General features: G+C 44.2%; 1 protein-coding gene and 1 non-coding gene across 2 annotated transcripts in view; one reads left to right on the top strand and one right to left on the bottom strand.

Moving 5' to 3' along the window:
• IQGAP2 (IQ motif containing GTPase activating protein 2) overlaps window positions 1-14,117 on the bottom strand; it is a 449,634-nt gene extending 435,517 nt beyond the window's left edge. The window contains exon 1 of the mRNA XM_066273593.1: window positions 13,773-14,117. Coding sequence (XP_066129690.1) covers window positions 13,773-13,818 — 46 coding nt within the window. The 5' untranslated portion in view covers window positions 13,819-14,117. The remainder of the gene's footprint in view (window positions 1-13,772) is intronic.
• On the top strand, window positions 9,335-9,410 carry TRNAA-CGC (transfer RNA alanine (anticodon CGC)). Its single transcript has one exon. It is a non-coding gene; the product is annotated as a tRNA-Ala (tRNA).
• Window positions 14,118-15,094: the final 977 nt, after the last annotated feature.

Raw genomic sequence — 15,094 nt, 5'->3', positions numbered from 1 at the left:
GTAAGGCTCAAGCCTCCTGTCCCACCCACACAAAGGTCTGTGGGCGGCCCCTCACACAGCAGATTGCCAAAGCCTTCTGCTGTCCCTACTCAGGATGTTCCATCATCCTCCTGGACATATTTGCCAATTTTTCTTTAACTGTCAAGACTTGGTCCTTATTAGAGCCTCACTACTAGAAGCAGGGTCTAAAGACCAGCAACACAAGGCGTCTGGAGCTGTCATGCATGCAGTCTACGGCCCAGCCTGGAGCTCCTGAACCTGCAGTACCCAGCTCCTCACAGGGGGCACAGGCACAGGAACGTGTGCTGCATGAGAGAACCCTTATTTAAAATGTAACATTTTTTGTCAGTATAAACCCTATTACGCTGGTCATGGTAGAAATTTTGAGAAAATAGTTTTAAGTGGTAGGAAGCAGCATAATCGCATTCCCTGCAGAAAGACCTATTATTCATGCACTTTTAAAGGGGAGGGGACAGAGCTCTGCTCACTTTATGTCAGAGCCAAATCTGAGAGCATGAAAGTGAAGCTATTTCATTTTAAATCACCACCCACCATCATAGACACTAATTGGTCCAATAAATGGCATTATAAAAGCTTAAGGTGGGGGCTTGACCAGAACAAAACACAGCAACACAAAAAGATATATCCAGAAAACAATTTTGTTTCTTTACCTATAGCAATGATTCTCAACTGGGGACATCTGGCATTGTCTAGGGACATTCTGGGTTATCATAACTGAATGGGGCGGTACTACTGACATCTGGTGCATCTGGGATGCTACTAAACATCCTACAATGCGCAACCCCTCCCAAAAAAAAAAACAAAGAACTGTCCAGTCTAAAATGTGACTTATGCTGAGGCTGAGAAACTCTGACCTTTAGAATTAACTGTAGTGTCATTTATTCTTCCCTCTCAGGGTCCTCCATCACCTATTGCTACTCAATAAAAGGTCTGCACTTCCCTTGCTCAATGGTTTCCCACTCTTGGCTCAAAAAAGAGCCTGCCATTGACTGTGTGACAGCCAGAAACAGAGGAGCCAAGGCCTTGTCCTTTCAGCAGGAAGGGCCCCCACTTGTCTCTTCCTCATTATTCATGCAACACAGGCCTTAGGTTACCTATTATAAAATCATGGGCTGGAAGGGGCCTTAGTGATCCTTCAGTCCAGCTCCCTCCAAGGCGTATTAAAGGGGCACACAGACCTCATTCTTTATAACACAGAGGAAAAAGGAGCTGGGACTCACAGGAATGCAGAGAAAGGAACAACAGCACAAAGCCCAGCGTTTGAAGCCCCCAAGCAACTGTTGTATGGCAGTGCTCTAGTTTTAGCTCAATTTTCCTGAAAAGGCACACTGCTTCCCCTTTTCTCCAATGCCCCAGTATCTTCTCCAACAGTTTTGGCTTCCCCTTTCCTCCAAAGGTTGCTGTCAAGTTCTGTCTAGGAAAGCGAAGCTCATTTCACAAAACAAAGACAGATCCATCCAACTGGGCAGGACCACCATACGACCCACTTTGTCCAGAAATGGCCCAGCTGACACCATTGCACTGACAAAATGAATAGACACTGCCCCTCCACCTCCTTTTTCTACAAGGTGTCTAAGTTTGAACAAAGGATTATACTATAGCCTCTCTTCTGAGACATGCTATTCCCAAGGAAAACAAAGCTCCAGGACTGGCATGCTACTGCCGAGCACAGCCAGCCACAGACCTGAGAGTTAAGCCCGGGTGCAATTATGTCTAATTTGGCTCTTGCTGGTGATGTGCCAGCTGACTGGAATTCTGCTCACTGAAAATGACTGGACACCGATGAAGGGAAACCAGAACTGAGCTCATGCACTCTAATCCTGTGACTTGAGGGTGTCAAGAGAAAGGTTATTGGCACAAACCATGGGAAAACCTGCTCTCAATCTGACCCCTGAAGTTAGTTACACAACAGTTTCCAATTCAAATTCAGTCCATCCTCCAACTTCTAACACCAGCACACACGAAAAACTCGTACTTCCATGTGGCACACACACACACTGACCCATCGCACCTGAGAGGTTGATGGCACTCAGAAGCTCAGAGAAAGGCTAGCAAAAAAAAAACAAGGCCAGCAAGGTGACTGGCTGGCAGTTTGTTCTATCACACAACAACTCCTACCTAAGACTCTTAGCCCAAGCCAATCAAGTCCAGATGGGGAAAGACTTGACATCTTTAATCAGCCGGAAAAATTTGACAACTAGTGTGGGTGAGTTTTTCTTCCCCTCATTTAAATATGATTACAGGGCTCTTTAGGAAAAATGAAGACTACAGAACAGGAAGCATGGTTTTCTCTAAAACAACTGTTAACAATTTGATAATTTCTTTCCAGCCTTTCCCCAAAAAATATTTAAGTTCTAACCCCTACAATGTATCCTGCCTTTCCACTTTATTATATAAGCATTACTCCACATCATTAGAAACCAATCTGTTTATTTTAAGTTGTGCCTGTGGTTCTCCAATGGCAACATTAACAGCTGCCTGCTATTCAAACTTCAAAAGTATATGAGTAACATAAGGTAGTAAATAAAGAGGATGGGGAAAGAAAGGGAGACTAAAGCAATAAAATTTTAATGAAAAATCTATCTCAGAAAACAGTCTTGGTCACCAGTGCTACGAGTTTCAAATCTGCCCTTCAATTCTGCAGGAACCAGCAAAGAGGGCAGGCTCGTGTCGTAACTGGGTGAGCACTAGCTCCAGAAGGAACAAGCGAGTACACACGGGGGAGGAAAGAGCAAGGCAGGCAGGCACAGTTAGAGCCTCCAACCATGTCTCAGAATCCCTGCCCTTGTGGCAGCCAAGACTCTACACGCACTCCACTCTTCTCCTCTCCTCTAACCAATCCCACGCACCTGCAGGCAGTCTCAACTCTGGGCCTCAGCTCATGTTGGCTCTTCTGGGATACATCTTGCCTCACCTACTGAGCAATGACCAAACGCTAGGCACTGTGGTAAGCGCTTTCCACTTGCTATCCCATTTTGTCCTAATGATGCCATCAAAAACACACCACTACTCCCTTCTTCATTTCATAGGCAAGGCAATCAAGGCTGAGTGGTAATAAGTGACAGAGCCCAGGCTCTGCGACACTGTGCCACCTCCCCTACCAGGAGGTCCGCTCTCAGAGGGCAGTGAGATCAGCCCAAAGTGTTCCTTTGTCCGATGTAGGCTTTATGTATATCTCACTTCCTTCCTAAAAGTATTTGAGCAAATAAACAAGGGCAGATATAGTAGAAAGAACTTATAAGTATGAAGAAATAAACTGGGTGAAGGAAAAAATAAAAGTAGACAAGAACAATGAAGGCAGAAGGGGTATAAATACACCAAAACAATGTGTAAGCCCACCATAAATTCTACAGATAATCCTCAAATTTGATTCTGTGCTATCAGCCAAAACAAAAATTTAAAAAGTGGATATTCATAAACTTGAATTATGGACTTATGTCAAAAAGTCCTGTTGCCATAGAAATTATGTTGGAAACAATGTATGTCTCAGCCATCAGCTTGATCAAAAACCTTCTAAATGAGTCTATTTTCTGCTTAACTGTTCGCTAAACCACAGACACTATAACTAAATTTGACAGAAACTTGTCTAAAAGAGGACCACCCAGTACCCAGTTCCCTAATTCAGATGCATTGAATAGACTTGAAGTCACTGAGAGGGTTTAAATTATCATTATGAGGGGTTTGCTTCTGCACAGTGATGCTGTTGCTGCTATCTTTCCATTTGTCTCTCTCGCTAGGTTAGTGCCCACCATGCATCATCTGCCTTCTGCTGCTTCCAAATCTTCTCTTTGATATTTGCTGCTCCGCACTCTTCCCACTCTTCCTTCTCTCATCTGTTCTTGTGATGTCTCAGCCTTAGCAATAGCCAAGCACTTGACTTAGTAGTCAAGTCAACCCCACTAACTCACTAACTCACTGATAGCTATACACATATCACTGTTTATGATCAAAATCATTGAGCTAAAAAATACAAGATGTCTAAAATTCTTCCTTTTCCCAAATTTAATGGCTATATGAGTTAAATAGTTTCCCCCTAAATTCACAAGTGTCCATAACCTCAGAATGTGAACTTATTTGGAAAGGGGTCTTTGCAGATGCAATAAATTAAAATGAGGTCATACTGCATTTGGGTGGACCCTAATCCAATGATGAGTATCTTATAAGAAGAAAAAACATACATCTAAGGAGAATGCCATGTAACACAGAGGAAGAGATTAGAGTGATGCATCAAAAAGCACAAACTACAAGGAATGCCAGTAACTACGAGAAGCTAGGAAGAGGCAGGGAAGGATCCTTAGCAGAGCCTTCAGAGGGAGCACGGCCCAGCCAACACCTGAATTTTAAACATCTAAGCTTCCAGAACTAGGAGAGAATAAATTTCTACTGTATTAAAGCTACATATATTGTGTTAATTTGCTACAAATAGGGAACTAATACAATGGCTAAATGTTTTACCCAGAAGACAGACTATCAAGTACCAAAAACTAACCTTTTAACTTGTATTTAACAGGTACAGTAGACACAAAGCCTGGAGTCATACTGCCTGGGTTCAAATCTGCCAATTACTGGCTGTGGGATCTTGGGCAAATTACTTAACTTCTCTGTACCTCAGTTTTATCACCTGTAAAAATAGAGATAATATTACTAATCTCAATGGTTTCTGTGAGGATTAAATTGGGATAGTCACATAAAGTGCTTAGAACCTCTATCTAGACATATAAGCACTCTATGTATTTGTAAGTATCAGCTTTAGAAGTTAAACTGACAGAAAAGAAAAAAAAAACTGACAGAAAAGATGGCAACCAGTCCCCTCTTCTTGGAACTGTGTACACAGCACCCACCTCTCGTGGTCCCGTCTCCTCTTCCCAGGCAGGAAGTACGATGGGATGTCTCTCCCAGGGCTGTCTAAGCAACCAGAGACTGGCCCAAGAACAAGATCTGCCACTGATGTAGGATTGTCCAGGTTTCAGTGCTTCCTAGGCTATTCTCCAGAGCCAACTTTTTCAATTGTTAAATAATCCTGGAAACTCCACAAACTATACTTAACACGCTTCCAAACTAATCATTAAGAAACAACTCAGTTACATGGAGTTAGATTGTTGTAATTCTCAGCTCATTTCCACCCAGAGTGGAAGAATGAGCAGCCTCCCAAAACAGCAGGCTGCCCAGTCCTGGGTCCACATTCACCAGGCACAGTGCAGATGAGATCCTCCAAACACACTTTTTTAGCCTGGACTCCATGGTCTCAGCAGTATATAAAATGACCAACACTCACCCATAGGAAATAAATGACCAAAACTCAGCCCACAGCTGTTCTAGAGCCTTGGCTCTCATGTTCTTGACACCTTTCACTCTAATTAAGAATTACCGCCTGAACAGGCAGTGGTGCAGTGGATAGAGCATCGGACTGGGATGCGGAAGGCCCAGGTTCGAGACCCCAAGGTTGCCAACTTGAGCGTGGGCTCATCTGGTTTGAGCAAAAGCTCACCAGCTTGGACCCAAGGTTACTGGCTCGAGCAAGGGGTTACTTGGTCTGCTGAAGACCCGTGGTCAAGGCACATGAGAAAGCAATCAATAAACAACTAAAGTGTCGCAATGCACAACGAAAAAATAATGATTGATGCTTCTCATCTCTCTGTTCCTGTCTGTCCCTGTCTATCCCTCTCAGTGTCTCTGTAAAAAAAAAATAAAAGACTCACCATTTTAGAGGCCTCAGGCTGTCAGTTACAAGACAGCCAAAGAGAGATGCTAAGTCCAGTGAAACATTATAACTCACTGAAAAATACCAGCATTCTGAATAATACATCTGAGGATAACTGGGATTATACTTATAATACATTTGAAATTGATGGGAAACATATTAATACCTTGCACCGAATGAGTGCCTTCTCTGTACCAGGCACCAAGAATGTGACATAGGTTAATTTATTTGATTTGAATTACTATTAATATCTCCATTTTACAGTTGAACAACACAAACCAGGAAAGTTAAGACTTTGCCCAAGGTCATACAACTAGTATTTGAAGGAGTTAGGTTTACAACTAAAACAATATTCTATTTTAAAAATCCTATACACCCCAGAGAGGCAACTGGTTACCTCCCTTTGCATTATTTATAGAGACCAAAGACAACTTACGACCTATGTCCTAATACTATTTAAATTACCAACCCAAAACTAAACTCCTTAAATAAGAAGTTCTACATATGCAAAAATAAATAAATAAAAAGTTGAACATAATGTAAATAAAATACTATAGCCTTTGTGCTACATACCACCTGAGGTTGCAAAGAAGTAAATCTTGCAATAGGCTATATCAGTGGTCAGCAAACTGCGGCTCGCAAGTCACATGCAGCTCTTTGGCCCCTTGAGTGTGGCTTTTCCACAAAATACCACGTGCGGGCGCTATCTCAATAAGAAATGTACCTACCGGCCCTGGCTGGTTGGCACAGTGGTAGAGCGTCGGCCTGGCATGCAGGAGTCCCAGGTTCGATTCCCGGCCAGGGCACACAGGAGAAGCACCCATCTGCTTCTCCACCCCTCCCCCTCTCCTTCCTCTCTGTCTCTCTCTTCCCCTCCCACAGCTGAGGTTCCATTGGAGCAAAAGATGGCCCGGGCGCTGGGGATGGCTCCATGGCCTCTGCCCCAGGTGCTGGAGTGGCTCTGGTCACGACAGAGCAATGCCCCGGATGGGCAGAGCATCGCCCCCTGGTGGGCGTGCCGGGTGGATCCCGGTCGGGCACATGCACATGCGAGAGTCTGTCTGACTGCCTTCCCATTTCCAGCTTCAGAAAAATACAAAAAACAAAACAAAAACCAATAAACTGTCAGAAAGAGAAATTAAGGAAACAATCCCCTTTACCATTGCAACCAAAAAAATAAAGTACCTAGGAATAAATTTAACCAGGGAGATTAAAGACTTATACTGGGAAAATTATAAAAAACTTTGATAAAAGAAATCAGGGAAGATACAAACAACTGTAAGCATATACCGTGCTCATGGTTAGGAAGAATAAACATCATTAAAATATCTATATTACCCAAAAGCAACTTATAAATTCAATGCAATACCAATTAAAATACCAATGACTTACTTCAAAGATATAGAACAAATATTCCAAAAATTTATATGGAACCAAAAGAGAACACGAGTAGCCTCAGCAATCTTGAAAAGGAAGAATAAAGTGGGAGGTATCACACTTCCGGATATCAAGTTACACTTTAAGGCCATTGTACTCAAAACAGCCTGGTACTGGCATAAGAACAGGCATATAGATCAATGGGACAGAACTGAGAACCCAGAAATAAACCCACACTTTTATGGACAACTGATATTTGACAAAGGAGGTAAGAGCATACAGTGGAGTAAAGACAGACTCTTCAACAAATGGTGTTAGGAAAATTGGACAGCTACCTGCAAAAAAATGAAACTATACCAGCAACTTATACCATTCACAAAAATAAACTCAAAATGGATAAAAGACTTAAATGTAAGGTGTGAAACCATAAGCATCTTAGAAGAAAACATAGGCAGTAAGCTCTCTGACATCTCTCGCAGCACTATATTTGCCAATTTATCTCCACGGGCAAGTGAAATAAAAGACAGGATAAACAAATGGGACTATATCAAACTAAAAAGCTTCTGCACAGCTAAAGACAATAAGAACAGAATAAAAAGACAAACTACACAATGGGAGAATATATTTGACAATACGTCTGATAAAGGGTTAACCAAAATTTATAAAGAACTTGTGAAACTCAATACCAGGAAGACAAACAATCCAATCAAAAAATGGGCAAAAGAAATGAATAGACACTTCTCCAAAGAGGACACACAGATGGCCAATAGGCATATGAAAAAATGCTGAATAGCACTAATCATTAGAGAAATGCAAATTAAAACCACAATGAGATATCACCTCACCCCAGTCAGAATGGCGCTCATCAGCAAAGCAACACATAATAAGTGCTGGGGAGGATGTGGAGAAAAGGGAACCCTCTTGCATTGCTGGTGGGACTGCGGACAGGTGCAGCCACTGTGGAAAACAGTATGGAGATTCCTCAAGAAATTAAAAATAGAACTGCCTTTTGACCCAGCTATACCACTTTTAGGAATATACCCCAAGAACACCATAGCACTGTATGAAAAGAAGATATCCACCCCCATGTTTATCGCAGCATTGTTCACAAGAGCGAAGATCTGGAAACAGCTCAAGTGTCCATCAGTGGACAAGTGGATAAAAAAGCTTTGGGTGTGTGTGTGTGTGTGTGTGTGTGTATACATATATATACACACTATGGAATACTACTCAGCCATAAGAAATGATGACATCGGATCATTTACAACAACATGGATGGACCTTGATAACACTATACTGAGCGAAATAAGTAAGTCAGAAAAAACTAAGAACTATATGATTCCATACATAGGTGGGACATAAAAATGAGACTCAGAGACATGGACAAGAGTGTGGGGGTTACGGTGTGGGTGGAGGAGAGGGAGGGGGTTGGGGGAGGGGAGGGGCACAAAGAAAACCAGTTAGAAGGTGACGGAAGACAATTGGACTTTGGGTGATGAGAATGCAGCATAATCAAATGTCAAAATAACCTAGAGATGTTTTCTCTGAACATATGTACCCTGATTTATCAATGTCACCCATTAAAATAAAAATAAAAACATGTTTTCTATCCTTTTCCTTGAAGGTGGGGTGGGGGTGGGGGGTCAACTTTAGAGAAAACCTTGTATCACTTTGTAAGAACACACTATCCAAATGGCTACAGGTTTCTGAGGTTTGATGATATCATGGCAAACCCCTAAAACAGAAAGTAGAGTGAAACATCTGTGATCCATACAAGAAAGGTGAACTAGCAACTGCCAGTGAGAAACGGCTTCAGGCTCCAACACCACTTGCTTTCAAGCTCCCACTGTCACCTGCTAGCTGTATGGACTGAAGACATCATGGATTTCAGCTTCTTTGTGAGATGGGAAAGCCAGTGGCCCTCTCAAAGATAATAATGAGCAGCTGATAGCTATAATACAAGAAAAGCACCCAGCTCTTAGTAAATTCACAATCCTTAATTCCACACCCCATGCTGAACTGCCTCCCTATTCTGCAGGACTTACCAGACAACCAAATCAGAAGTGGAGTGTCCTTGTTTCTCTTTTGGTTGCCATGAAGACTTGGTGCCTTAGATTTGTGTGGATACTAATCTAAAATGAGCTGTTAAAAGCTTGTCGAGAGGGAGGGTGAGGGGCAACAGTAAAGGGGTTAGCCAACACTCTAAATAATACTAAATTCTAAAACAAACTATAGGCCCTGGCTGGTTAGCTCAGCGGTAGAGCGTCGGCCTCGCGTGCGGAGGACCCGGGTTCGATTCCCGGCCAGGGCACACAGGAGAAGCGCACATTTGCTTCTCCACCCCTCTGCCGCGCTTTCCTCTCTGTCTCTCTCTTCCCCTCCCGCAGCCAAGGCTCCACTGGAGCAAAGATGGCCCGGGCGCTGGGGATGGCTCTGTGGCCTCTGCCTCAGGCGCTAGAGTGGCTCTGGTCGCAACATGGTGACGCCCAGGATGGGCAGAGCATCGCCCCCTGGTGGGCAGAGCGTCGCCCCATGGTGGGCGTGCCAGGTAGATCCCCGTCGGGCGCATGCGGGAGTCTGTCTGACTGTCTCTCCCTGTTTCCAGCTTCAGAAAAATGAAAAAAATAAAATAAAATAAATAAATAAAACAAACTATATTACAAGCTTACACTCTCCCAAACATGTCATTTTGGCTAACAACATGAGTAATTAAAGTTAAAAGCGTACTAAAATAACACTTTAGCTTTATTTTAGTATTTTTTTAGCTGTTGACCTTAAAGCTCTTTGTGTAATGCTCAACTGAAACATTTGTACATGTAGGACTGACTTGACTTCTGTCTAACAAAGACAGCATCACATGGCAACATTGCACACATCTCAAACCTTCTGCGGTTCAAATGGAAGCGCTGATAGAAAGAGCCAAGCTGTACTGAACACAGACATATTCGATCCTGCTTTACACACCCAAGTTTAACTAGTACAGAACTTAAAATTTCTTCATCTCAGGTTGATGTTGGGAAAAAGATAAGAGGTTTAGTTATGTTGCTCATACCAATATTCCGGTTACCAGGTGTGATGCTGATGGCCGAGGCCAGGCAGGTTCACATTAGATTTGGGCAGCATTAGTCCATTCCTGTTTAATAGAGCCTCACAGCAGACAAGCAAACTGGCAGGGGAAACTGCTTCTCACTGTAGTAGGCAAATAAACAGTGAAAATGGCCCCAGCAATGGAGGGCAGGCAGTCTGCAATCCACCATCTGCTCTTAGTGCAAGCACCCATAGCCTTACATAGACTTAACACATGTGGCACTGCCATGTGCTCATGCACTAATCAGGCAAAGTACAAGCAAGCAAGCTGTTTTCCCAACACCAGGCAACTTAGAAATCCTACCATTCAGACAAGAGCATTATTCGAAAGTTCGTAGCATCAGCCAGAACCTTCCTCTACAACACAGCCATACTGGATTGATGTTGCACTTTTTAAAGAAACCAACAGTAAAACATTGAATCACTATTAATTTTACAATATTTCTCATAAGAGGAAAGAAGTTCAAAGGGTAGATAACCACAACTCTCACTACATGAAGGTACTACAGACCCATAGTAGACACTTCAGTGTTGATTGAATCATGGTGGCAACGTGTTTTCAGAATTACTTTGAAAAATACATCACAATTCATTACAACAGCACAAAAGTTACTTTTGAATCATACATACCTAAGCATAAGTGTTATTTACATTGGTTTTGAGAATAGAAGGAGATTCTGGTTATAACATACTGCTCACAAAAATTAGGGGATATTTCAAAATGAATATGAAGCAATAAAGGAAGCATTTGATTTTTTTATTAAACAAGAATATCAGGAAACAAACAAGTCAAAGAAAGTTGATTATGCAAATTAGATGCAAAACCAACTTTTATTTCATTAATGAAAATGCACTAGACAAAAGGCTATTAAGTCCTGGAGTATCTTAAGTTCCCTGATCCCCTAGTTTTTGTGACCAGTGTATACACTATTTTGATTATGTCTAAATTAGTATAGCAGTCTCTACTTTTCCTTTTTTTATTTCTTCTCTGCAGAATTGCAGTTAGTGAAAAGTTGATATTTTAATTTTGTTCATAGTGATGTCACACAAAATAACTTCACAGGCTGCAGGAGGATGTGGCCAACATGAAAGCAGCAGGGATTAAATAGAAAGTGATCCACTTCATTTTAATTCACTGCTACAATGTGCAAAGCAGGAAGACTTCAGCAATCTCTCATCAGAAATCTGAGAAGGGTGCCTTTATGGAGAACTCATTGAGAAATCCCTCAAGTACAGCTTACTCTGTGGTATTTTACAGACACTCAGCCTGGTAGAGAGCATAGATACTATCACAGCCCTAAGCTGACTTTATTTACTCTGTACAAAATTATTAAATTAAGTGACATTTCAAGGGGAGGAGAGATGGCAAACAGAAGACCAGACCTAAAACAAGTGTTAACAACTTAACTCAAACTACAGAAATGCTGTTTCTAAAGCCTAGTCTAAAGTACCTTTTACTCAATGTGCAGTACTGGAGCTCAAATAGCAGCGATTGTATAGGGAACGTATGGGGACTTTGCTTATTTTTAAATGTCAGGGCATAAAGCCTGTTTGGAATAGTTCAAGGTTTTACTGAAACTGTACTTACCAAACCCACAACAAGCAAAAAGCAGAGCCCCGTCAATGCAACACAACAAGGACAATCCTGTGTTATCCTCATGCTAACAGAAGCCCAGAAAGCCAACAACACCAGAAATTATATATTCTAATACATCATTTTGTCCCCTTTTGTATAGATAGTCAATGTTAGGTAGTGCTTTTTAACACCAAGGAATATGCCACTAGATATCATTTTTTTTTAATTACTACCATGGAATCAAAATTATAGAAATGTTCATTCTAAAGCATAATGGGCTATTGTATTAAAACCTTAACATTTTAGGGTGGTTACAAAGTTTGGAAACTGACAAATATTTTCCATTTATTACTACATTAAGTGACAAAAAAATGCTAGCACATCATGACCAAGGGTAACATAAACAGGAGTGATTCCAACGAGGTGGCATTAGACCAGAATCATGAGAAAAACTGGACAATGATCTCCAAAGAAAAGTGGCCCTGTGGAGTGTTCTTCATGCTTGTGGGATCTAAATCTCCTCGAAGGCTGGTTCTGAATTGAATTGTCTAGTTAATAAAAATGAAGCAACATCACAGATGAGCATACAGAAACATGAATGAGAATGCTGCATTCAGGCACTACACTCAGTGCAACTTTGCACGGCACAATGAACTAGAGAGGGACGACCCATGAAACATCGTTTAAAATGTGATATCAAAAACTATTTTTTGTATCTATTCACCCAGGTTCCAGATTTTGTGGTCATCTTATAATTTGGCAAAATGATACTATGTGTTCTGGGAGCTTGTCACTTATATTAAGGACTTTCAACTTGGATGAGCACAGCATGCCTCCTTGCACCCAGGGAGCTCTGCTGACTGTGTGGTTTACCAAAGTGCAAACTAAGGCTGAAAAGAAGTGGGTCTTGGTTAACTGCTGAGTGCATTTCTTCCTCAGGCTTTCTCCTCACCGCCTGACACCAACACAAACTAACTTCCCATCTCTAACACTCCATTCCAAGACTGGCAGGGAGGAAGAGGAGGGGTGAACTTTCACCAGCTGACCACTCCCCTTTCTTTAGTAGGCAAGTCTGTGGCCCTCTCAGCCAGCCAGAACCACAAAAAACAACCCTGCAACAGTTATCACCACCACCTTAACTGAAAGAAACCTGGTAGCTTTGCCACCAAGGCCAGCCTCCGCAAAAGATTAACCTGTGGTCCTTGGGCATGGCTCACTAACAGGGCCAACCCTGGGGAAAGAGAGCGCCAGCTGTTTGTTTTAGAGGAAATACTTCCTGGCACATGTTTAGTAAAGACTCTGAACTCTGCACACGAAGCCACGTGGTTGGTACTAATCTGGCTCCATCCATCCCTGACCTGCCTTTAAAGCAACCTCTTTCCCAGAGCAGTCCCTCGTTTCAATCACGCGGGCTTCTCTCCCCGCGACAATCCTCCCCCGGGCGCGGCACTGTCCTGGTAGGGTTAGAAGAGAGTGGGGAGGATATGCTAGGGCCAGAGGATTCACATCTGTAGGGCCGGAACTGGCTCTTTCGATTCAGGTGAGGTCCGAAGGAGCAGGGTAGGACGAAATGCCTACCCTTCCAGAAAAGCTGACTTTGCCAGTAACGGAGTGCGCGGGCACACAACTTGCGGCGCCCACCTGTAGCCATAGTAAACAAACTTTCCTCTCCTTCTGAGTTGAAATAATCCAGTCCTTTACGCCACCCCCTGGCCCAAGCTGGCAGCGGCCTGGAGCTCCGCGGGTTCCTCACCTGATACCCATAACCCCCCAACCTGGTCTATCCCGGCGCGCCTCGGTGGGGGTTGCCAGCTGGGGATGTGAAATTGGTGAGGAGGGCGGGAGGACGTCGCTCACTAACCCTTGCAACTCCAGCTCCCAACTTTGCAGCCACACAGCCCTCCCGTTCTCCCCGCGGCGCGCACCCGGCCACCTCGGCTCCTGCAGCGCGTTCCTTAGCGAGAGGGCTCCCTGACGGTGGTGGGCGCCACACACGCCCGGCGCACTTACAGCCATAGCGGGGTCTCTGCAAGGTCGGCAGCTCCTCGCGGGGCATTCTGCGCGGCTCTGGGGGCCCGCCCCGGGTGCGCCCCCCGCGGCTTCCCTCGCTGGCCAGGCTCGCCGGCTCCGCGCCCTCCTGGCGCGCTCGTATCCGGCTTCTCTTCGCCCTCCCCTGGCCGCCCCGGGATGGGCGCCTGGCTTCCTCAGAGCTCCCTCGTGGTCGCCCGCTGCAGCCGCGCGCGCTGACACTCGAGCCAAAGTGAACTCTCCTCGCTCCCTGCCGCCTCCGCCGCCGCCTCCCTCTGCAGGTTTCCTTTCTCCTCCAGGCCGGCCCCGTTATCCAACGCGCAAGAAGCGAGCCGCCGCGCAGCGACCCCTACCGTATGCGGGGCGCAGCGCCCGGGCCGCGTGGACCCGCCCCTACGGGTCGGGGGTTCAGGAAAGGCACTGAGCGGGTAGTCGCGCTAGGATCCTCAGGAGCTGAGCCCGTGCAAAGCTGGCGGCCTTGGGGGCTGCGGCTGCCCCGCCTGATGTTTCACTTCTGGAGCTTTTAGAGGGTGAAAGTGAATGTATGCGGGCAAGAGCAAGAAAAACCGCGGAGGACACAGGCAGCCCGGGTCGCCCATAGTGTTGCTCAGTTATGGGACAAACAGCGCAGTTTCTTCTCCTCTGAGGAGACTGAGCGTTTATCTTTTGTCTTTTTTCCCCTTCCAAAGGTGCTTCTGTGCCTCCTTGTCTACAAAATACAGGGTTCCCCTTTCATGACAAGAAACTGAGTGTGCATGCATGTTTGCTGGAAGGACGAAATAAACATTATTCAAGCTACTATTCAAAACACAGCTGCGAGTCACCCTCCGCTCACCTTCGGCCGGCCCTCCCCCCGCGCGGTAAAAAACTATCGCTCAGCCCAGCTGGGGTCGCACACACAAAAACCTCTTCCGGCTAAGCTTTTAAGGAAATTAAACCACATGTGGCTGTTTTAAAAGGGGAGTTTTCGTGCAGTCATCTGAAGCTGTTTTTCTCTTTGTGTCTCAGAGTGATAAGTTCTGGAAGAATGTGGGACTCTTCTATACCTGTGTCCTCCACTGCTTGTCAAAAGTGGAATGTGTGAGTGACCAGATGGATGACAAAATAAAATAATTGAGATAGAGCTATGATATTTAGTTGAAGAAAAGGTGACATAGTGACACCATTTTTAAGTATGCAAAAATACAACAAAGTGGCCAGCTATTTTCTGTTTCATATGGGAAATGCTGACCTCAAACTTGCTGAAACTCAGATCCTTGGGCCCCACCCTGAGAGTTCCCCCTGGTCTGGGGACCATGAATTTA

This window comes from Saccopteryx bilineata, chromosome 4, assembly GCF_036850765.1.
Source record: "Saccopteryx bilineata isolate mSacBil1 chromosome 4, mSacBil1_pri_phased_curated, whole genome shotgun sequence".
NCBI lineage: Eukaryota > Metazoa > Chordata > Mammalia > Chiroptera > Emballonuridae > Saccopteryx > Saccopteryx bilineata.
This window is presented reverse-complemented; position numbering and strand designations above follow the sequence as displayed.